Source organism: Eschrichtius robustus, chromosome 11, assembly GCF_028021215.1.
Source record: "Eschrichtius robustus isolate mEscRob2 chromosome 11, mEscRob2.pri, whole genome shotgun sequence".
Classification (NCBI taxonomy): domain Eukaryota; kingdom Metazoa; phylum Chordata; class Mammalia; order Artiodactyla; family Eschrichtiidae; genus Eschrichtius; species Eschrichtius robustus.
The window spans coordinates 97,089,854-97,114,656 of NC_090834.1; the positions used below are offsets into that span (position 1 = coordinate 97,089,854).

The 24,803-nt window shown below is 39.4% G+C and overlaps 1 protein-coding gene across 2 annotated transcripts in view; it reads left to right on the forward strand.

Annotated features, from left to right (window-relative positions):
• The window catches only part of TTC17 (tetratricopeptide repeat domain 17), a 149,961-nt gene that overhangs the window by 109,303 nt on the left and 15,855 nt on the right, over window positions 1-24,803 (forward strand). For both annotated transcript variants that reach the window (XM_068555759.1, XM_068555760.1), the window contains 3 exons: window positions 1,516-1,636; window positions 3,523-3,682; window positions 4,607-4,690. In XM_068555759.1, coding sequence (XP_068411860.1) covers window positions 1,516-1,636; window positions 3,523-3,682; window positions 4,607-4,690 — 365 coding nt within the window. The remainder of the gene's footprint in view (window positions 1-1,515; window positions 1,637-3,522; window positions 3,683-4,606; window positions 4,691-24,803) is intronic.

A 24,803-nucleotide genomic window follows, 5' to 3' on the forward strand; every position in this document is an offset into this window, starting at 1 on the left:
CTCATCTTTACCCTTCAAACTCCAATGCCATCTCTTCCTTGGTACCTTCAGGCAGCATTAGTTGCTCTCTCCTCTATGCAGCTGTTCTCTACCTTCACTCTAGCACTTCCCTATTGTGTTCTAATAATTTGTTTGTTTACCTTCCTCAGTAGACTGTGAGCTCAAGGGCAGGCCCTTTTATTATTCCTCTCTGTATCCCTAGTGTCTTAACACAGTTCCCAGTCTCTTATAACAGATGCTCAATAAACATTTTTCAAGTGAATTTCTTAAGCATAAAAGAAAAATAAGCTTTATTGTGAAACCTGTGGTTCAATTCTTTAACTTATTAACTTAAACAGGGTTCATTTGAAACTCTTCCAAACTGTTTTTTTCTATTCTATTAAAATCTAAATCTAAAGCCCTGCCTGTGTCTTAAACATTTTCTATCGTTGGTAAATTCCTACAGTATAAAAAGAGCTGTACAGAACCAAAGTTCTCCTTCCTGTCCATTCCAGTCGAATTTCTTTAGAAGAATCCTTCCCAGATAGGACTTAATTCTGCTCTTTTCTTGGGGACTTGATTTAAGTAAAGGGCCTACACCCAAAAGGTAGTACCTTTGAAGGGTACCATAAACAGAGCTTTAAAAGCCCAGTAAAGCTTTAAATAGCATGATTGGGAATGTGCACGTTAGAGTCAAACAGACCTGGATCTGAATCCCATTTCTGCCACCTAGTAGCCAGGTGACCCTGGGCAAGTCACTTGATTTCTCTGAGCCTCTTGTTTTCTCAGCTGAGAAATGAGGATTAAAATCTGCCTCATGAGGTTACAGATATACCTGTATACAGATATACAGGACCTGAACACATGGTAAGTGCTCTGGAAATAAATGATAACCTTTCATTATCATCATTATTCTCTATCCTATTGCTTTTCTTTACAGCAGGGGTTCTCTACCAGGAGTGACTCTGCCCTCCCAGGGAACATTTGACAGTATCTGGAGACATTTTTGGTTGTCGTATATCAGGGAGGGTGCTGCTGACATCTATTGGGTAGAGGCCGGGGATGCTGCCAGACATCCTCCAGCGGGCAGGACAGCTCTCACAATGTCAATAGTACCAGCTTACGAAACCCTGCGTTAGGGATACATGTTTCTCCTGACTTAGAGTTGTCTTTATAAAATCAAAATGTATTGATTTTGAATAGAAAGCAATAGAAAGGTAAAAATTAAGTTTGGTAAAATGTTAACATTGAAGAGTATTTTGACCCTTATCTCAGTCTTAAATCCAGTGAAGGGCACATTTATTTTTACTTCATCATCTGTCTTTGAAAACAAGGCTTTACTCAAAGATGATTGTTATTCCCATAGCTGTGAATGACAAGATTTTAGTTAGTTCTCTAGGTGGTAGAAATTCTAGACTAGAAGAATGATTGGCACCTCCAATACACCGATCTGGATGAAGTAATCACCAGGGCCTAAGACACTATACGTTCTGTTCCTTTGCAATTGTGTCGGTTGATGACATACTTTCCTTCCAGGAAAAAAGCATGACTACCAGAGTCTGGGATGGCCCAGCCCGGACGAGTGCCTCAAACTCCGCTGGGTAGAGCTGACAGCCATCGTGAGTACCTGGCTTGCAGTTTCTTCAAAAAACATTGAGTGAGTATCTTAAACCTCTCCCTCCTTCAGGGCATTTGTGACCAGTGATCCCACTGGGCCCCAGCTAACCTCATGGCTGCCCGTCTTTGTCAACAGCTACTAGAAGAGTCGTACTCTCTAGGGTTGGTGGTTCAGAGGATACCACAGTTGGACTCAGCCCACTGTACTGAAACCGTCGATGTGCCCCCTTCTCAGTGCCTTCACCCATACTTTCTAAGCTATCTAGAAGTCACAGCTAACTTACTTAGTTTGAATTAAAGACTGGATCTCTCTCAATCAAAGCACAAAACCTCCCTGACATCGTGTGCTTACAAAGGGACCCAGAGCAAATCCAGATTTACAAGCATCTACCAGGACACAAGCGAGAAAGGTTGCCTCTCCTATAGCTGCTTTTTCCTCCCTGTATGCTCAGCCTCTTTTCTTGGCCCCTTGTCTACCTTTTAAGCATTGGAGTTCCCCAAGATTTACCACTAAGCCTTCTTATTTTACAGTCACTCCTAGTCAGACTGCTCTACTCCCACAACTTTTGAGTATTTTTCAAAACCACCTGCTTTTCTTCATCCCCGTTGCAGCCTCCTTAAACCAGAGCACCGTCATCTCCACTTAGATTCACTCAGTAGCCTCCTAGCTGGTCCTCTTGGTTTATTCATTCTTGTATCTCTTCAGTCCATTCTGTCCACAGTACTCAGCATTATTCCTCAAATATAAGTTAAATAATTCTTAAAATACTCTAATAACTTACAAATATCGCTATTTACAGTGGCCCACAGAGCCCTTCATGATTTGCTCCCTGCGTGTCTTTCCATCTTCAGCTCTGCCCTCTCCCCTCCCTCCCTTCACATGTGGTATCTCCTTTGCCTGTGCTGGTGTTCTCAGCACCTTCTCCCTTCCTGGTTAATTCATACTCCTCCTTCTGGTCTCCACTTAAATCTCTCTTCCGCAGGAAGTCCTTCATTAACCACCTCCTTCCTCCATCAGCATGGAGGAAATATATACCCTCCTGTAGTAAACTGACATTGCACTGTGTTTTCATCTTTTACAATTTATCACATCTGTAATAACTGACTATCACAAGACTCTGAGCATCATAACTGTGGGAACTGGGTATGTTTTGTTAATTATTATAAGCCTGTTATCTGACATGTAATAGGCTCTGAATAAATAATGAATGTTTGCATAATATGTGTTAAACTTTTTAAGTAGCTATAACAAAATTTGGCAGTGCCAATTTGCCACATCAGTATATATGATAGGGTATAACATTTAGCCTGTCTATAGCAGGAAAATGACCCCTTTGGAACCATGAAGGGAAGTACTTACATCTTATACATAGATACAGTGAATAGCTGGATCTGTATAACATTTACTGTCTTAAACTTTAGGTAACTTTTTCTGTGGGGACAAGTGTGCTTCTGTGCATAGAGGGAAAGTAAAAGATAGGAACCACCTGTGGGTATTTATCACTATCTGTACCCTGGAAAAAGAAGTCCTAGAAGAAAACCCACCTGGTTTAAAACCTCCCCAGTGAGAAAAAGTGGCCAAGCAGCAGTAAGGAAATCAGACGTCACGGGGCATAGAAAGGAGGCAGCTTGAGGAGACTGAGAAAATACTGAGTTCAAGACTCAGATCCCAACACTGCTGCTTTGACCCAGGGTACGATTTCTATTCATACATTCAACAGATGGTCATTACCAGGCACTGGAGTCCTTGTACCTGTAAAATGAGAGATCAGACTAAATAACTTCTGAAGTCTCTTGCATTGTGAGATTCTGTGGTTCCAGACAATTCTAATAATATGTTGAAGTTATGGTCAGCTGATTATTAATACTCTTTCTCCCCACCCACTCAATTTTTCCATGGCTAAGGTGGTCCTCTCCATTTTTCAGCATCACAGAACACATAGACTTTGCCACTCCAATACAGCAGCCAGCAATGGAACCTGTTTGCAATGGCAATCTCCCCACGAGCATGCACACCCTGGACCACTTGCAGGGGGTTTCCAACCGAGCCAGCCTACATTACACGGGCGAGAGCCAGTTAACAGAGGTGAGTGCTTGGCTTTATTCAGCTTCTCTGTAGTTTTTAGCCCCACAGTCATGGTGCAACTGATAGCAGAAAGCACAAGCAGCCAGGCCATATTTTTTTGCCTATTTTCAGATGGCTGTCATCTAGGTGGCTTTAGGCCAAGCCTAATTTCTTTCAGGCCCTGTGACTGAGCTTATGCTTTTTTTTATGACCAGGAAATTTTAATTCTGATTTATTCCTCGAGGTGGGTAACATTCTGCTTGCCATCAGACAGAGGCTCTTTGTGAGAAATATTTGGGACAGTTAATCCTCCTATTGACATTCTTAAGAAGGAAGGGAGAGAGGACAGACCCAGCATATACCTAGAAGAGTAATTGGAAAACATGCCACAGTAGAGGCATATTAAATAAGTAGAGGATTTGTTAAATAAGTTTTGATATAGATGTGAGATAGTATACAATAAGAGCCATTAAGAAAGATGTAGTAGAAATATATGTATTGGCATGAAGAAACTTTTAGAATATATTATGTGAAAATGTAGGTGATAGTTTACAGTGTGATCCCATAGTATACAGTCTGTGAGAGAAATAATATATGTGTACATAGAAAAATATCTGAAAGATACATAAGAGATATCAACAGTGGTTGTGTCTGGGTGACAGGATTACAAGTGCTTTTTATTTTCTTTATTTACTCTATATTCTATAATACTATAATGAATGTGTTTTACATGTCCATAATTTTTGTTAAGTGAGAGAAAGCTGAGGGGATGGTAAAATGGCCTTCAGTGTATCTTCCACAAAATGCTTTACCAACAGGACCACAGCAGGTACCCCAGAGAAGCAGTCTGCACCTGTGGTACAGTGCCCAACTCAGCATCAGCAGTGTCACCAGACCTCACCTCATTTTCACTCCTCTAATCTACCATCTTCCTCCCTATACCAGGTATTGCAAAATCTTGGCAAAGACCAATATCCACAACAGTCACTTGAACAAATTGGCACCCGAATTGCCAAAGTTTTGGAAAAGGTAAGTCACTCTGTAGGAAAGCTCTAAACTATTGCCCACTTTCTAACTTTTCCAGATTATTTGCCACTATGTGGCTCTAACCTCTTCTGTTAGTTACTTAATACTTGGTACCGAAGGGATGACATGAAATGTTTCAATCACTTTTCCATTACTCTTTCCATCAGTTGGTTAGTATTCTTTTTTGCTGCTTTGTTTACCTTCTGTGCTTAAACTTTACATGGTCAGTTTTCTCTTTTTTAGTCCAGCGTGGATATATTCAGGTGGTGCTACTGTGAACTATGGAATCTAGGTATGGGAAATAAGTCAGGTGTTCCTTTTTTGGTGATAAAGAATATTTGGTATTTTGGATGGTGGGTGGGAATCACATCTTGAAATATCTTTTTTCTTTTAAGTCATGAAAAATATTTGCAAAACTATATTTTCATACAGCCTACAGAAAATATAATTAAGAGTCTCTAAGACTGTTCATCTGCCTCTGTGTGATATTTGTATAAAGAGGAAGTTTTTAAATTTTAATTTAATTATTTTATGGTTAAGAATCTCTCCACTTTATTATTATAATGATACTGAAGAGGTAACATAAAATAGTGATTAAAAGGGTCAACTCAACTTCTAGTAGGTAGGGATAGGATAATCGCATCAGTTTAAAAGAGAGGAAGTGGAAAGCACTCAGCAATCACTATTCCATAGGAATTCTGAAATTCAGCTGGCCATATGTCACCGGTTCCCCCAATTCCAGGGTAGGATATATTCCTTTTTAATTAATTAATTAATTAATTAATTAATTAATTTTTTTTTTATTGCTGCGTTGGGTCTTCGTTGCTGTGAGAGGTTTTCTCTAGTTGCGGCAAGCGGGGGCTACTCTTCGTTGCGGTGCGTGGGCTTCTCATTGCGGTGGCTTCTCTTGTTGCGGAGCACAGGCCCTAGGCACGAGAGCTCAGTAGCTGTGGCTCGCGGGCTCTAGAGCGCAGGCTCAGTAGTTGTGGCGCACGGGCTTAGTTGCTCTGCGGCATGTGGGATCTTCCCAGACCAGGGGTTGAACCTGTGTCCCCTGCATTGGCAGGCAGATTCTTAACCACTGTGCCACCAGGGAAGCCCAGGGATATATTCCTTGAATAGGACCTGTTTTGGTTCCCTGGGGTTGGTTTCCTAATCTGTTGCTCAGCTTTCAACTCTTCTCTCTGAGCTGTCTTTCCTTTTCCTTAGAGTGTCCTGTATTTGTAGCTGAATAGCTTACTCAGCCTGCTGCCTGCCTCTATCCCTGGCACAACTTCTTAGAAAAACTTTGTGGACTTTCAAATTATAAGCCATCCCATCAGACAAAAGCCACACCCACAGATCTCTTCAAGAAGGCCCCTGTCTCCTTTGAACATGAGTCCAGGACAATACTTTTAAGATTCTTAGATACCTTTGGTCTAACGGAGAGTCTGTGAGGCTTAAATCTAGACCCAGATCTTTCTGAGGTGGTAGTAACAAAGTGTCTTACTGCCGTGCTTTTGATTTGATCTTAATCCTGAGGCCATAGTTTTACTGGTAGCGCGTGGATTTGACTTTTTGTCAAAACCTTGTGCTGACTAGAGAAGCTGGCAATTGAGAAGGTTTCATTTTCTAACCCTGCAAGTCCCAGGTTGGAAGCATTTTCTCTAAATTCTGCTTGAAAACTGCACAGTTCCTTGTTTAGGTCTCCTCTCTCTTTTAATACCTAAAAAAATTATAGGTGATTTTTAAAAAACCATTTGTCACTTTCAGCGCTCTTCATAGAGGTCTTCCTAGCCAGATCCACAGCTTTGTTATGTATTTTCCTATATTCCGAGGTACAGCCTCACTATTTGTTTTGTCAATAGATAATAATGCCACTTCTCCAGGCTCCAGTAGCAGTATCCCCAGTGCTCTTCCAACCTTCATTAATGGTCTTGTTGCTGCTCCTTCGGCAAGTGTCCTCAACCCGTTCCCCAGACTTACGTCACATGCTTTAAGTTTCTGTTGGGGCCACACTCCATTCTTGATGCCAAGTACTATTTTCAGTTATCTTTTTGCCTAATAAATCATGCCAGGATTTACTGGCTTAAAACAAAACTATTATTTGCTCAAGATTCTACAACCTGAGCTGGACCTTCTTCTGATCTGACTTGGAATCATTCATGCAACTATAGACATGTGGAGACCCAACTTGGGCTGACTGCCAAAGAAGGCTGGAGTGATTGGAATAGCTGGGACACAGTTGGATATCGTCTCTCTCCAAGTAGTCTCTCTAGCAGAGAAACTGGACCTTTTTACCTGGTGGCTTGGGGCTCCAAGAGGGTGAAAGCAGAAGCTTAGAGTCCATGCACAGAGGTGGAACAGCACCACTTTCACCCCTTCTATCTGTCAAAGCAAAGTCCCAGGGCAGGGGAAATATCCTCCACCTGCTGGCAGTGCAAAGACTATGGCCGATCTTTTATCCACCACAGTGCCTTTAAAAGGAGCAACAATAAAACTGACAGCTTCTCAATGGAAATGATGGAAACTAGAAGCCAATGTAAAGACATCTTTAAAGTACTGAAGAAGAAAACTGCAAGCCTAAAATTCTATACCAGCAAAAATACTGTTCAAAAATTAAGGTGAAATAAAGATGCGTTTAAACCAATAAAAATTCAGAGACTTTGGCATCAATAGGCCTGCACTGAAAGAAAAATTAAAGGGAGTTCTTCAGAAAAATGATCCCAGATAGAAGTATGGACATGCCAGAGGGAAAGAAGAACACTGGAAAGAAAATATAAATGAAGAGTAATTGTACAAAATGATAACTGTACTGCCCTGAGGAGCTTCACCTTTATATATAACTAAAATTCATGGCAACAGTAACATAAATGATGGGAGGGAAATAAATGGAGTTTAAAAGTTCTAAGGTTTAATTGGTATCAGCCAAGTAGTAAAAGAAATAATTTGCTTTGGACTGTAATAAGTAAGAATGTATGTTTTAAGCTCTAGGCTAACTACTAAAAATGGTTTTAAAATATAATTCAGTGGAAGGAAAATGGAGTAATGTGAAACATTTGATTAATCCAAAGAAAACTGAGAAAGGTAAAGTCACATAAAAATAGAACAGAAATAGTAAAATAGTAAATAAAGTATATCAGTAGTTAACTACAAAAAAATCCAACTATATGCTGCTTATAAGAGAAACTCTTCAAATATTAGGATGCAGAAGGGTTGAAAGTACAAAGATGGAAAATAATATACCATGCAAACAATAAAAAAAGCAGATATAGCTACACTCTGATTAAAAAAAAAAAAAAACTTTGAAGCAAGAAACATTATGAGAGTTAGAAGGGCTAAAATGAGAAAGATTGATGATACAAATGTTCAAGATGATAAGGAGCAACCAGAACTCTGATACATTGCTGGTGAGAGTATAAAATGGTACAGTCATTTTGGAAGACAGTCTGGTAGTCTATTAAAGAGTTAAGCATATATGACCCAGTAATTTTACTGCTAGGTATTTATCAAAGAGACATGAAAACTATGTCCACAAAATACTTGTTAAAAATTGTTCACAGCAGATTTATTTGTAACAGCCAAAAATCTGGAAACAGTAAGATGCCCATCAGTAGAAGAAGGGATAAACAGTGTTATATTTATACACTGGATACTATTCTGCAAGAAAGACCCTATATCCATATTGGTGAATCTCAAAAATATTATGCTAATAAAAGTCGTTGGACACAAAAAAAGTGTATAGTGTATGATCCCAACTATATGAAATTCTAGAACAGGCAAAATTAACCTATGATGATAGAAATCAGAAGAGTGATTGCTTTGTGGGGGGAAGCAGTTGACTGGGAAGCAACTTGAAAGGACTTTCTGGAGTGTTGGAAGTTTTCTGTGTCTTTAAGCAATAGTCAAAACGGAATGTTATACCTAAGGTCTGAGCATTTCTCTATATTTAAATTATACCTTGATTTTTTTAAATGAAGTTTAGATAAAGGTTTTAGACCACAAGAAACTGAAAGATATATGTTATCAACAGACTTGCATTAAAAATCACTAAAGGGATTTTTTCAGGCAGAAGGAAAACTATTCCAGGTAGAAACTCAGAAATACAGGAAAGAGCAAAGAGCAACAGAAAGAGAAAATATTAGAGTATGTGTAAATGAGTATGACGATACAAAATAATAAGTAGTGTGTCTTCTGAGGTTACAATTCATGACAACAGCAATACAAAAGGCAGAAAGGAATTGCACTGATCACTGTAGATGTTCTCAGGTCCAGTTAGACATTTCACACTCATGTAATTGGCCTCACTTAGCATGGGCTTCACCCAGAAGGATAAGGGGCTAGGACACCACAGCAGTATCAGGCATATACCTCCAGAATGAGCACTCACTTAGGCCAGGGACCATTCTCTGCCCACCCTTCTTTCCTGCCAAGTGACTATTCACGTGCTAGGGAACAAATCAAATGATTAAATGTGGGAAGTACCCTGGCTTAGATGCTCCAAGTTCCATATGAAAACCAGTATCTTTTGTAATAGCCACATGGGCATAGAGTGCTGGAAAGGGACACGGCTAGCTACAAGAACCGTGGCACTTGGAGGCTCCAAGCTTTCTACCTGGTGTTCATAGTTTTTTCCCAGTCTTACCAGTCCAGATACAGTTTACCAACCAAGGCCATTTTTACTGTAAGCTGTCTTGCCTGGTGACAGCTAACATTCCCCCTTTACTAGGTCTTCGGGGAAATAGGGCTAGAAGGTAATCCAACATCAGTTTCCATTGTAGGCTCACAGACTGACCTCCATGACCTTGAGTTATTAACTTTAGTACAGTAGTTCTCAGACTTTAGGGTACACCACAATCACCTGGAGGACTTGTTAAAACAGATTGCTAGGCTTCTATGACAGGACTTGCTGATTTAGTAGGTCTAGGGCCGGGCTTGAGAATTTACATTTCTAATTAAGTTCACAGCTGTTACTGAGTGATGCTGCTGATCTGAGGACCACACTTAGAAAAGGGCAGTGATAACAAAGCAAAAGCACCCCTTGCCCATTTACCTTTCAGAAAAGAACAAGGATCTCCATATCCTCTCTGCTTCAACTTTTAAAATACTCAGTCATTATCCTTTATTATTTCTTGACAAGCCCATGTGTAGTTGTCTCTTTAGGGAGTTTTTAGCTTGCATTACCGTAATTATCACTAAGCGTCAGCAGATGACATTGGTCAGACTCCATTTTAGGGTTAAATCATTATGCACTATCAGAACCCTCAGAAAGCTGCCCAGGTTGCAGCTGAGGTTACTCTCCACATGTGGTAGCCTCTGCAGAGGTCTCACCTCTGGCCCCAGATGCACACCATGCTGCCACCATTGCCCCCGCAGCCAGTTTGTATGCCAGGTTGCCACGTTGTCCTGTTTGACCTTGTGGACTAGTGCAGAAATAGTTCTCCCATTTTTGTCTCCCCAGGTCTTCGGGTGGTGGCTTGTGGGCACTACTTTGTGCTGGTTAGATCTACAGCCACCCCAACTTGGGTCAGAGCCAAGCTGCTCCACCTCCTTTTCTGATCCAGACCTAGTTACAAACATGGAGTCTTAAGCTCATGTGCTTGTCTCCTCCCCGCCCCCTGTCAGGCATCAATGCCTACTTTGGCTCAAATGCATCAACTACACCAAGGCAATATCATTCTTGCCAGTCAGCCCATTTGCAACTAGGTTTCTGATCAGCTCCATTTCATGGACAGTGGGGCATTTTCTCTCAGCATAAGTTTGTCTCCAGCTTCCATCCATTCCTACAAGGGGAAGATTTATCCCCTGTCACACAATGTCAAGCTTCTGCCATCAGACTCTGGGAAAGTTGGCCCCCACTGAGGCTTCAGTCTTATCAGCATCTTCCTCTCCATTCCCTTTGTGTCCTGGTGCCTTGGCCATATTGAACCAAGGATATGAAAGTCTGTTTCATTGCTGCTGCTGCTCTGCAGTGCCCACTGTTTGTGGTTTTAAGACCGGCTTGATAGATATTTCATACTTGCACACCTCAGTAGGGCACCTGTCTTGCATTCACTCAGGAGGATATAGAACAGGACATACAGCAGGCCAGCAGGGCAGCTTTTCATGTATTTCTCCAGGAGTCCCCATAGCTCTCTGGCAGCAGTCTTGGGGACTGTTCTCTGCTCCAACCCCCGAATTGACAGCTCAGGGATAAGGGATCAAGACCACATGGATGAGTGTGGGAACCACCCTGGCCTGGAAGTCTCAAGTTCCATGTAAGAACCAGTGCCTCTTTAACAGTCCTATGGGCCTAGAGCCCAAGAGTTCCAACAAGGGACAAGAAACGTCACACTGGGGAAAGCTCAAAGTTGTGGCTTTCTACCAAATCATCACAGTCCACTGGCAGTTTACGGTCAGGTCATCTTTACCATAAACAATGTTGCCTAGTAACGTGGGTGACATTCTACCTTTATTATGTTTCCAGGGCAACATAGCTGAAAAGTTAACATGAGATTAATTTCCCAGGAATACACATAGACAAAGTGTTAGGCTTTAACATTTCAGGAAAGTAATAAAATTAATTTATATTTTTTGTCTGTAATAATTCAAAGATGCATGTTATACTTTTAGGCTAATCACTAAAAGAACAGTTAAAGAAAGTATAATTAAGGGAAAATGGAATAATAAAAAACATTTGATTAATTCATAAAGGAGGCAAGGAAGACAAAGGATTATAAAACAGGTGGGTGAAATAGAATACAAATAGTAAGATGATAGTGATAAACCCAATATATCAGTAATCACAATAAATATAAAAGGACTAGATACCCCAATTAGAGTGCTAACATTATCAGACTAGGTTAAAATCTTGAACCCAATTATGTGCTGTTTAAAGTAACACATCTTAATGTAAGATACAAAACAGTCGAAATTAAACAGATGGAAAAAAGATACATCATACAAACATTAATAAAAAGAAGCTGGTGTAACTATACTAGTATCAGACAATGTGGAATTTAAGGCAGGAAGCATTACTACAGATAAAGACAATTCATAATGATAAAGTGGTCAGTCCACCAGGATATTGAAAATTGTAAATCTATATGGAACCAATACCATAGTTTCACATTATATAGACAAGCATTAAACACTGACATGTAAAAGGAGAAATAGATGAATCCACAACCAAGATAGACTTTAACATACCTCTTAATAGGTGATAGAACTAAGCAGACAAAAAATTAAGATATAGAAGATCTTACTAATAAACTTGACATAATTGATATTTATATAATGCCACATTCAACTGTGAGGATATTCTTATTTTTAAAAAGCATATGGAACATTTACCATATTGATCATAAGCTGAATCATAAATTAAACCTCAATTAAATATTAAACCACTGAAGCAATTTAGAGTTTACTTTCTGACCATGGTAGAATTAACCTAGAAAAAAAATCAGGAAAAAAAAAGGATAGAAAATTCCCAATGATTTTGGTCAGATTATACTACACCTCTGAATGACTCAGGGTTCAGTGAAGAAAGCAAAATTAGAAAATATTTTGAAATGAATGACAATAAAGATTTGGCATATCAAAACTTATGGGATGCAACTAAAGCAATGCTTGAGGGAAGTTTATAGCCCTCAATGGATATGTTAGTTTAAAAAAAAATGACTGAAACTTAGTGATCTGTGCTTCTACCTCAGAAAGCTAAGAAAAGAACAAAATTACACTGAGATATTTCCTGCCCATATCATTGGCAAAAATTCAGAAGTTTGATAGGATACCCTTGGTGAGACCATGGGAAAACTGGCAGTGTCATACACTGCTGGTAGAAATGCAAAATGGAATAACCTCTATGGAGAGAAAATTGACAATATCTAGCAAAATTATACATTCATTTACCCATCCAGCCAGCAATCCTGCTTTTAGGAATCTTTCCTAAAAATACAATGGCAAAAAAAATTACCTGACAAAAATACCTGTGAATAAGGCTGTTGATTATAGCCTGATTTGTAATAGTAAACTAAAACAATCCAAATGCCCAGTAGTAGGGGGTTGATTGAATAAAAAGTCCCATGTGGCTTGCTCATTGTGTGTGAACATCCACACAATGGAGACTTCTGAAGCTGTCAAAATGAATGAGGACCATCTCTATAAACTAATATGGAGTAATCTCCAGGATATAGCAAGCGAAAAAAAGAACAGAAAAAAATTATGTCTTAGGTTACTATTTATCTTTTTTTAAAATAGCAACTTGTGGGGAGGGGAAATACATGTAGAGAGAAATAGAAAGACATTTTAAAATGAAAGACTAAATTTGAAAAAAAAATTTAAATGGTGTCCCATGGAAGGAAGACAGAAATAGGATAGAAAAGACATGGAATGAAGCTAGATTTCCTTGAATCTACATTGGTTTTTTGTTGTTGTTGTTGTTTTTTGACTTTGGAACCAAATAAATATTTTGTATAATTACAAAGAATTTTTAAATAAGAGAATTCCTAATTAAAAGTAAAATTAAATGAGCCTAACTTTGCATTCCATTGGTAGTATAACCACATCAAGAGGAAGAATTCCAAGTGACTTTAAAACACAGTTATTTGGCTGTACATCCCTAATGGAATTTACCCTAAGAACAAAAGAAAACCTTATACTGTTTTCAGTAATACTGTTGTATTAATAATATTGATGTTATTCTTTTGAGATTGTAGGTGTATGTATTGCAAAATAGATGAGTAATTTTGTTGGTGATGTTGAAAACTGGAATTTTGAGTATGGGTGAAAGGACATAGAGGTGTGAGAATGATGATAAGTAAACATCTCTAGTCTTGAATTGGAAGTATTAGTAAGAATTCTTGAAATATTTTATTGATATATTTACACATCTCCTAGCTTTATTTTACTGAAAAGACTAGAATCTATGACTAGCCCAGTATTAGTAGGCACCCTTAGTACCCAGATTGTGATCTTTAGATACTGTTTTCCACTTTAAAACAAAGTCTATAATAAAAGACAAAGAAGGGCATTATATAATGATAAAAGGATCAACACAAGAAGAGGATATAGCATTAATAAACATATGCACCTAATACAGGAGCACTTAAATATATAAAGCAAATATTAAAAGACCTAAAGGTTGACAATAATACAGTAATAGTAGGGGACTTTAATACCCCACTTACATCAGTGGACAAATCATCCAGACAGAAAATCAATTAGGAAACAGTGGCCTTAAATGACATGTTAGACCACTTGGCCTTAATAGATATCTACAGGACGTTCCATCCAAAAACAGCAGAATACACATTCTTTTCAGGTAGATCACATGCTAGGCCACAAAACAACTCCCAGTAAATTTAAGAGGATAGAAATTACATCAAGCATCTTTTCCGACCACAGCAGTATGAAACTGGAGATCAGTTACAAAAGAAAAATGGGAAAAACACAAACACATGGAGACTAAACAACATGATACTTAAAAACCAATGCGTCAATGAAAAAGTCAGAGGAAATCAGAAAATACCTTGAGACAAATGAAAACAAAAAACCAACTTTCCAAAATCTATGGGGCACAGCAAAAACAGTTCTAAGAGAGAAGTTGGTAGCAATTCAGGCATACCTCAAGAAACAAGAAAAATCTCAAATAACCTAACCTACCCCCAAAGGAATTAGAAAAAGAAAAACAAAGCTTAAAGTTAGAAGAAGTTAGGAAATCATAAAGATATGAAAGGAAGTAAAATAGAGACCAAACAAGACAAAACAAAACAGTAGAAAAGATCAGTGAAACCAAGAGCTGGTTTTTTGAAAAGATAAACAGAATTGATAAGACTTTAGTCAGGCTCATTAAGAATGAAAGAGAGAGGACCCAAATAAAATAAGAAATGAAAGAGGAAAGGGACCTCCCTGGTGGTCCAGTGGCTAAGACTCTGCACTCCCAGTGTAGGGGGCCTGGGTGCGATCCCTGGTTGGGGAACTAGATCCCGCATGCCATGACTAAGAGTTTGCATGCCGCAACTAAAGATTCTGCATGCTGCAACTAAAGATCCTGCATGCCACAACTAAAGACCTGGCATGGCCAAATAAATAAATAAATAATTTTTAAAAAAAGAAATGAAAGAGGAGAAATTAAAACATATCACAGAAATACAGTCATAAGAGAATACTATGAACAGTTATATGCCAACAAATTGGACAACCTACAAGAAATGGATAAATTTCCGGAAATATACAATCTTCCAAGACTGAATCAGGAAGAAATAGATAATCTGAACAGACCAGATACTTTTATTAAAATTAAATCAATAATCAAAAAACGCCCAACAAACAGAAGTCCACGACTGGGTGGCTTCACAGGGGAATTCTACCAAACGTACAAAGAAAAGTTAATACTTACCCCTCTCAAACTATGGCAGAAAATTGAAGAGAAGGCAGTACTCCCAAATTCATTCTGTGGGACCACCATTATCCTGATACCAAAATCAGACAAAGATACTACAAAGAAAAAGAAAATTACAGGCTAATATCTGTGATGAATATAAATGCAAAGAACCTCAATGAAATATTAGCAAGTCCAGAAACTAACACACCATTGTAAAGCAATTATACTCCAATAAAGATGTTAATTAAAAATAAAAAGATGCGGCGCAGCCTAAGTAAATATTTTAAAATATATATATATATTAGCAAGTCAGATTCAACAATATATAAAAAGGATCATACACTGTGATCAAGTGGGATTTATTCCAGAGATGTAAGAATGGTTCAGTATCTGCAAATAAATCAATGTGATACACCACATTAACAAAACAAAGGATAAAAATCACACAATCATCTCAATAGATGCAGAAAAAGCATTTAACAAAATTCAACACCCATTCATGATAAATATTCTCAACACAGTTGGTATAGAGGGAACAGATCTCAACGTAATAAAGGCCATTTATGACAAACCCAGCTAACATCATACTCAGTGGTGAAAAACTGAAAGCTTTTCATTTAAAATTGGAATAAGACAAGGATGTCCACTCTCACCATTTTATTTAACATAGTATTAGGAGACCTGGCCATAGCAATCAGACAAGAAAAAGAAAAGGCATCCAAATTGGAAAGGATGAAGTAAAACGGTCACTATTTGCAGATGACATGATACTACATATAGAGAACCCTAAAGTCTCCACCAAAAAACTATTAGAACTAACAAATGAATTCAGTAAAGTTGCAGGATACAAGATTAATATACAGAAATCTGTTGCTTTTCTATGCACTAGTAACTATCAGAAAGAGGAAGCAAGAAAACAGTTGCATCAAAAACAATAAAATACTTAATAATTTTAACCAAGGAAATGAAAGACCTATACTCTGAAAACTATAAGATGCTGATGAACAAAATTGAAGATGATACAAATGAAAGATATCCCACGTTCATGGTTTGGAAGAATTAATATTGTTAAAATGTCTATACTACTTAAAGCAATCTAGAGATTTAGTGTAACCCTTATCAAAATATCCATGACATTTTTCACAGAACTAGAACAAATAGTTCTAAATTTTGTATGGAACCACAAAAGACCCCAAATTGCCAAAGCAATCTTGAGAAAAAAGAGCAAAGCTGGAGGTATCATGCTCCCTGCCTTCAGAGTATACTACAAAGCTATAGTCATCAAAACAGTACGGTACTGGCACAAAAACAGACACATAGATCAATGGAATAGAATAGAGAGCCCAGAAATAAACCCACACACATATTGTCAATTTATGACAAAGGAGGCAGATATACACAATGGGGAAAAGACAGTCTCTTCAGTAAGTGGTGTTGGGAAAACTGGACAGCTACATGAAAAGAATGAAATTAGAACATATTATCACATCATATATAAAAACGACTCAATAGATTAAAGATCTAAATGTAAAATTGGAAACCATAAAACTCCTAGAAGAAAACACAGGCAGTATATTCTTTGACATAATTCTTAGCAATATATTTTTGGATCTGTCTTCTCAGGCAAGGAAAACAAAAGCAAAAGTAAACAAATGAGACCTAAATAAACTTAAAAACTTTTGCACAACAAAGGAAACCATCAGCAAAACAAAAAGGCAACCTACTGAATGGGAAAATGTATTTGCAAATGATATGTCTGATAAGGGGTTAATATCCAAAATTTATAAAAAGCTCATTCAACTCAATATTAGAAAAACAAATAACCTTATTTTAAAATGGGCAGAAGATCTGAATAGACATTTTTCCAAAGATACAAATGGCCAACAGGCACATGTAAAGATGCTCAACATCACTAATCATCAGGAAAATGCAAATCAGAACCACAATGAGCTATCACCTCACACCTGTCAGAATGGCTATTGACAAAAAGTCAACAAATAAGTGTTGGCAAGGATGTGGAGAAAGGGGAAACCCTAGTTCACTGTTGGTGGGAATGTAAATTGGCACAGCTATTATGGAAAACATTATAGAGGTTCCTCAAAAAATTAGAAATAGAACTACCATATGATCCAGCAATTCTACTCCTGGGTATATATCCAAAGAAAATGAAAACACTAATTCAAGATATGGAAGCAACCTAAGTGTCTATCAACAGATGAATGGATAAAGAAGACACACACACACACACACACACACACACACACACACACACACTGGAATATTACTTGGTCATAAAAAAGAATGAAATTTTGCCATTTGCAACAACATGGGTGGACCTGGAGGGTATTATACTTAGTGTCATAAGTCAGAGAAAGACAAATACTGCATGTGTTCATTTATATGTGGAATCTAAAAAAATAAAACAAGTGAATGAATATAACAAAACAGAAGCAGTTGCATAGATACAAAGAACAAACTAGTGGTTACCAGTGAGGCGAGAGGTGGGCAGAGGGTCAGCACGAGGAAGGGGACTAAGAGATACAGACTACTAGGTATAAAATAAATAAGATACGACGTTTTAATGTACAGCACAAGGAATATAGCCAATATTTTATAATATTGGGTTGGCCAAAAAGTTCCTTCGGTTTTTAAGTTAAAAATAAAAGACACATTTTTCACTTTCACCAAGAACTTTATTGAACAACGTATTCACCCTTTTGTTCCACTACCTTCTGCCATTTTTCAGGCAACTTCATAATTCCATCTTCCCAAAACTTTTTATCTTTTTGAGCAAAGAACTGTTCCAGGTGCCTTTTACAGTCTTCCAGGGAATTGAAATTTTTTCCATTAAGAGAATTTTGTAAAGACCAAAATAAATGGGAATCCGAATGTACAATGTCTGATGAATACAGCAGATGAATCAGAACTTCCCAGCCAAGCTGTAACAGTTTTTGCCTGGTCATCAAGGAAACATACGGTCTTGCGGTATCCTGATGGGAGATTATGCATTTTCTGTTGACTAATTTTGGTCGCTTTTCATCAAGGACTGCTTTCAGTTGGTCTAATTGGGAGCAGTACTTGTTGGAATTAATCCTTTGGTTTTTCGGAAGGAGCTCATAATAAAGGACTCCCTTCCAATCCCACCATATACACAACATCACCTTCTCTGGATGAAGACCGGCCTTTGGTGTGGTTGGTGGTGGTACATTTCCCACGTACTTGCCCCACGATCTCTTCCATTCCACATTATCGTACAGTATCCACTTTTCATCTCCCGTCACAATTTGTTTTAAAAACAGAATGTTTTCGTTACGGTTAAGTAGAGAATTGTATGGTCGCGAAGGTTTTTTGCGCTTAACTTATACGTAGAACCCAAACATCAAAGCGATTAAATAACCAAGCTGGTGCAAATGATTTTCAACACTTGATTTGGATATTTTGAGTATGTCGGCCATCTCCCACATGGTATAACATTGATTGTTCTCAATTAACGTCTCGATTTGATCGCTATCGACTTCAACTGGTCTACCCGACCGTGGAGCAGCGTCCAGCAAGAAATCTCCAGCACAGAACTTCGCAAACCACTTTTGACACGTTCCATCAGTCACAGCACCTTCTCCATACACTGCACAAATCTTTTTGCATTTCAGTTGCATTTTTACCTTTCTGGGAACAATAAAGCATAATTGGGACTTCCCTGGTGGTGCAGTGGTTGAGATTCCGCCTGCCAGTGCAGGGGACACAGGTTCGAACCCTGGTCTGGGAAGATCCCACATGCCGTGGAGCAACGAAGCCTGCGCGCCACAACTACTGAGCCTGCTCTCTAGAGCCCAAGAGCCACCACTACTGAGCCCACGTGCCACAACTACTGAAGCCCATGCACTCTAGGGCCCATGCCCCACAGCAAGAGAAGCCACCGCAATGAGAAGCTCATGCATCGCAAGGAAGAGTAGCCCTCACTTGCCACAACTAGAGAAAAGCCCGCATGCAGCAACGAAGACCCAATGCAGCCAAAGATAAATAAGTAAATAAATAAATTTATTTATTTTTTAAAAAGCATAATAGGCCAAAAACGTTGCTTTTTCTTCCATTTTCAGTATTGAAATGGCCACACGAAAATTCACCAATTTTGATAAGTTTTTTTAAAAATGCACGCTGATATGACAGCTGTCGCAATACAATCTAACAAAATTGTTTTGAATGAGGTTAAAGGCAACTAAGTGCTGCTAAAGCCATCTTACGGAAAAAACTGAACAAACGTTTTGGCCAACTGAATTGCTTTATATTTCTTTTTATGTTTGTTTATTTATTTATTTTTGGCTGTGTTGGGTCTTCGTTGCTGTGCGGGCTTTCTCTAGTTGCAGCGAGTGGGAGCTACTCTTCGTTGTGGTGCGCAGGCTTCTCACTGTGGTGGCTTCTCGTTGCGGAGCACAGGCTCTAGGCACGCAGGCTTCAGTAGTTGTGGCACGCGAGCTCACTAGTTGTGGCTCGTGGGCTCTGGAGCGCAGCCTCAGTAGTTGTGGCGCATGGGCTTAGTTGCTCCGTGGCATGTGGGATCTTCCTGGACCAGGGCTCAAACCCATGTCCCCTGCATTGACAGGCGAATTCTTAACCACTGCGCCACGAGGGAAGTCCCCCAATAACTTTAAATAGAGTGTGATCTGTAAAAATATCTAATCACTATGTTGTATACCTGAAACTAATATAACATTGTAAATCAACTGTACTTCAATTTTTTTTTCTTTTTCTGGAAAATAAAGCTTTAATTTTATGTCTTAACTGATTTTTACTACGTTGCAGCAAGTTGAACCATGAGGAAACCCATGGAATATGACCATAACAGCTCTATTAAAAGCTGTCAGCTTTTTTCTGTAGTGTTGGTTTTTTTTTCACATCTTTACTGGAGTATAAATGCTTTACAAAGTTGTGTTAGTTTCTACTGTACAACAAAGTGAATCAGCTATACGTATACATATATCCCCATATTGCCTCCCTCCCACCCTCCCTATCCCATCCCTCTAGCTCATCACAAAGCACCGAACTGATCTCCCTGTGCTCTGCAGCAGCTTCCCACTAGCCATCCATTTTACATTTGGTAGTGTATATATGTCAGTGCTACTCTCTCACTTCATCCCAGCTTCCCCTTCCCCTCCTTGCCCTCAAGTCCATTCTCTACGTCTGCGTCTTTATTCCTGCCCTGCCACTAGGTTCATCAGTACCGCTTTTTTAAATCTATATGTATGCGGTTTCTTATAGACAGCATATATAAGGGTCTTGTTTTCGTATCCATTCAGCCAGTCTTTGTCTTTTGGTTGGAGCATTTAATCCATTTACCTTCAAGGTGATTATTGATACGTATGTTCCTATTACCATTTTCTTAATTGATTTCGGTTGGTTTTTATGGGTCTTTTTCTTCTCTTGTGTTTCCCACTTAGAGAAGTTCCTTTAGCATTTGTTGTAAAGCTGGTCTGGTGGTGGTGAATTCTCGTAGCGTTTGCTTGTCTGTAAAGCTTTTGATTTCTCCATCGAATCTGAATGATATCCTTGCAGGGTAGAGTAATCTTGATTGTAGCTTTTTCCCTTTCATCATTTTAAATTTGTCCTGCCACTCCCTTCTGGCTTGCAGAGTTTCTGCTGAAAGATCAGCTGTTTGCTTTATGGGAATTCCCTTTTATGTTATTTGTTGCTTTTCTCTTGCTGCTTTTAATATTTTTTCTTTGTATTTATTTTTTGATAGTTTGATTAATATGTGTCTCGGCATATTTCTCTTTGGGTTTATCCTGTATGGGACTCTCTGCGCTTCCTGGACTTGACTGACTATTTCCTTTCACATGTTAGGGAGGTTTTTGACTATAATCTCTTCAAATATTTTCTCAGACCCTTTCTTTTTCTTTTCTTCTTCTGGGACCCCTATAATTCGAATGTTGGTGCATTTAATATTGTCCCAGAGGTCTCTGAGACTATCCTCAATTCTTTTCATTCTTTTTTCTTTATTCTGCTCCCTTGCAGTTATTTCCACCATTTTATCTCCCAGGTCACTTATCCGTTCTTCTGCCTCAGTTATTCTATTGATTCCTTCTAGACTATTTTTAATTTCAGTTGTGTTGTTCATCGCTGTTTGCTCTTTAGTTCTTCTAGGTCCTTGTTAAATGTTTCTTGTAATTTCTCCATTCTGTTTTCAAAATTTTGGATCATCTTTACTGTCATTACTCTGAATTCTTTTTCAGGTAGATTGACTATTTCATCTTCATTTATTTGGTCTTATAGGTTTTTACCTTACTCATTCGTCTGTAACATATTATTTTGTTGTTTCTTTCTTTTTTTTTTTTGATCAGTGGTGCTGTATTCCTGTCTTACTGGTTGTTTGGCCTGAGGCGTCCAGCACTGGAGTTTGCAGGCAGTTGGATTGAGCCTGGTCCTGGTGCTGAGGACCTCCGGGAGGCCTCACTCCAGTTAATATTCCCTGGGGTCTGAGGTTCTCTGTTAGTCCAGCGGTTTCGACTTGGAGCTCCCACTACGGGAGCTCGGGCCCGACCTCCAGCCTGGGAACCAAGATCCCACAAGCCGGGTAGTGAGGCGAAAAAAGAAAAAAAGGAGCAGTACAATAACAAAGAGTAAGAAACAAAATAAAATTAGAAAGATAGAAAATATATAAGGAAAAATAAACATATAAATGAATCAACAACAAGGTAAAACAGAACCCCAAGAGGAAAAAAGAAAAGCCTTGTCTATGGTGGCCAGAGTTCAGGCGGAGGTGGAACTTAGTCAGGGGCTGGGTTTAGGGTGGGGCGGGACCTATGCAGGGGAGGGGTGCAGGTGATGTTTGAGCGTGGGGCAGGGCCTGGTTCAGGACTAGCACCTGGTTCAGGACCCTCGCAGGCAGAAAAGGCCTTGGGGGCAGGCCCTAAGTGTGTGTGTGGGGGGGGTGGGGCTGGGCGACATTCAAGTGTGGGGCGGAGCCTCTGCTTAGGACCTGCCCAGAAGCAGAGAGGCAGCACGTCCAAAGCGGGGCCTCTGGAGTATGGAGTTCCAGAGTTTGCAGGTAAGCCCCTGGGTGAGAGTGTATGGGTGGGGTTTAGGCCCAGCACGGTTGGAGGGGGTCTCCCATTGTAGTGGTAGGGCCCTGGGTGTAGGGGTGGGGCTTGGGCTCTGCGTGGCAGGAGGGAGGCTCCAGGGGCAAAGGATCAGACCTCAGAGCCCAACAGGCTCCCCAGTGCCTAAGTGGACAGGGAAAGTGCTGGCCGCATTCCCTTCCAGTCCTCTATGCCCCGCCCCCCACCGTCTCCCCCACGGTCTCCCCCGTCCCCGCTGGACTCCTAACCGTGGGTGGGTCCCACTGGGTGTAGGAACGCCTCCCCCCCCCCCAGCCGCCCCCCAGGGGTGCCGGTCCTGTAGATCCAGCCTTTACTTTTGCTCCCACTTCCCTCCCTCCCACTCCCTCAGGACCTGCGTGGCTGGAGGGGGCCTAGGTGGGCAGAAGATCAGGCCCGGATCTCAGCAGGCTCCCGGGGGCCCAAGTGGGCAGGGGAAACCTGGCCACTCTCGCTTCTGATTCTCTGTCCTCCCAGTGGTCCCCCAATTTCCCCTTTCAGGTGTAGGATCCCTTCCCCTCCCCCAGCCGCCCCTCAGGGGTGCCAGTCCTGTCCCACCTCCAGTTCTTCTCCCCCCTCCCTCCCCCACACCCCACTTTCTACCCGGTCGCTGGGGGTTCCTCCCGTCCCTTTAGGTGTCCGTGGTCCCCCACCGGTGCCTGGTAGGTGCCCTAGTTGTGCGGAGACGCAAGTTCCTCATCCTCCTAGTCCGCCATCTTGACTCTGCCTCCTTTCCAGACTTTAGGCTTGATTTATTTATTTAATTCGAGTGTCCTTCCTTGACTGTTCCCATATGGAATGGATCTTGATCTTATATACCCTTGCCAAAACCTTTGTGCAGTTTACCACGGAGTAAAGGGTTGAAGGGTTGACCTCTATACTACAATTTTTAAAAATGACCTTTTAGATCCTTCTAGGAAACAAGAAGATGGTAATAAACATGTATCCTTCCTTTCTAAATGAACAGTACTTTAGGATAAATAAATAATTGATGAGAAAAGTCTCTTTATAGGAGTATTCCAACTAATAAACTAGGAATGATCATTGCAGCCCCTAATTAATTTATGGCAGTGATTACCACTGGCTGCTAACATCACAAATAGAGAGACAGTATGTGTGTACTCTTGGAAGTTCACACTACCACCTATGAAATAGTTTTGCTCCCACTCCTCCCCAAAAAAGTCAATCCTGAATCCAGTCAAGCCTCTAACTACCAACTTACGGGAAATACAGGGGACAAAGGAACATGTCAAATGGTTCCATGAGGATGCAATAAGCAGAGTCCAGTCAGTGTGAAACTACAGGATAAATACCCTATATTTCTTGTGCAGAAATAAATTTTAAAAATTAGGTGGTGGACTCTAGAGATCAAAAGAGACTTAAGGAATACATTAGCCATTTGCCATGTATGAACTTTATTTAGATTATGATTAAAACTGTAAAAGCAAAGCAAAGTTTTATAAGACAGTCGGGGGAAATAGGCACACCAGATGAATACTTGATGGTATTAAAGAATAATTTTCAGTATTTTAGGCCAAATTTTTTCAAGTTTATCTTTTAAACATGAGGTTGTATCTTTTAGAGGTAACACTGAAAAACTTACTGGTGAAATTTTATAAAGTCTGGGATTTGCTTCAGATTAGCATGGATGAGGGTTTAGATGAAATAGGATCGGCCATGAGTTGTTGATAAATGTTGAATCTAGGTGATGAACACATGGAGTTCATTATACTGTTCCCTTTATTTGTATATGTAGTTGAAATTTTTCATTATAAAATACCTAAGAGATGTAATCACAAAAGTGAGCAAAGAAATGACATAGAAAATGAATAGGTAAATTTTTTTAATTGATACATCTTAAACTAAGAATATATTTGTTTAAGCAATTAAGTCAAATACCCCGTGGATGAGTTAGATAGATTCAGACACAGTTAAATAATTAGTGAATTGCAAGCTTTGTGTAAAAAATTACCTGGAGTATTTTAGAGACAAGGAGTACCATGTATCCCAAGCTGGGTAAATAAAAAGAAATCCACGCCAAGATACACTATAACAAAGACAAAGATATCTTAAAAGCATCTGTTTCAGTCAGGGTACTGTCAGGAAAACAAAAACAACATTAGTTATTTCAGAAGAGCACGTTGAATTTAGAGAATCGATTACAGGCATACGTTGTTTTATTGTGCTTCGCTTTATTGCACTTGGCAGATGCTGCATATTTTGCAAATTGAAGGTTTGCAGCAACCCTGTCTTGAGCAAGTCTATTGGTGCCATTTTTCCAGCAGCATTTGCTCACTTCGTCTCTTTGTGTCACATTTTGGTAATTCTCACAATATTTCAAACTTTTTCATTATTATTATTTGTGTTATGGTGATTCTGTAGCCAGTGATCTTTGACGTTACTACTGCCACTCAAGACTCAGGTGATTGTTAGCATTTTTTAGCAAGAAAGTATTTTTAACTAAGATATGTACATTGTTTTTTTAGACATAATGCTATTGCACACTTGACAGACTACAGTATAGTGTAAACATAACTTTTATATGCACTGGGAAACCAAAAAGTTCGTGTGACTCACTTTATTGCAATATTCCCTTTATTGTGGTAGTCTGTAACTGAACCTGCAGTATCTCTGAGGCATGACAGTACCTTGTGGTGGAGGGCTGAAAAAGAAAAAAGGAAAC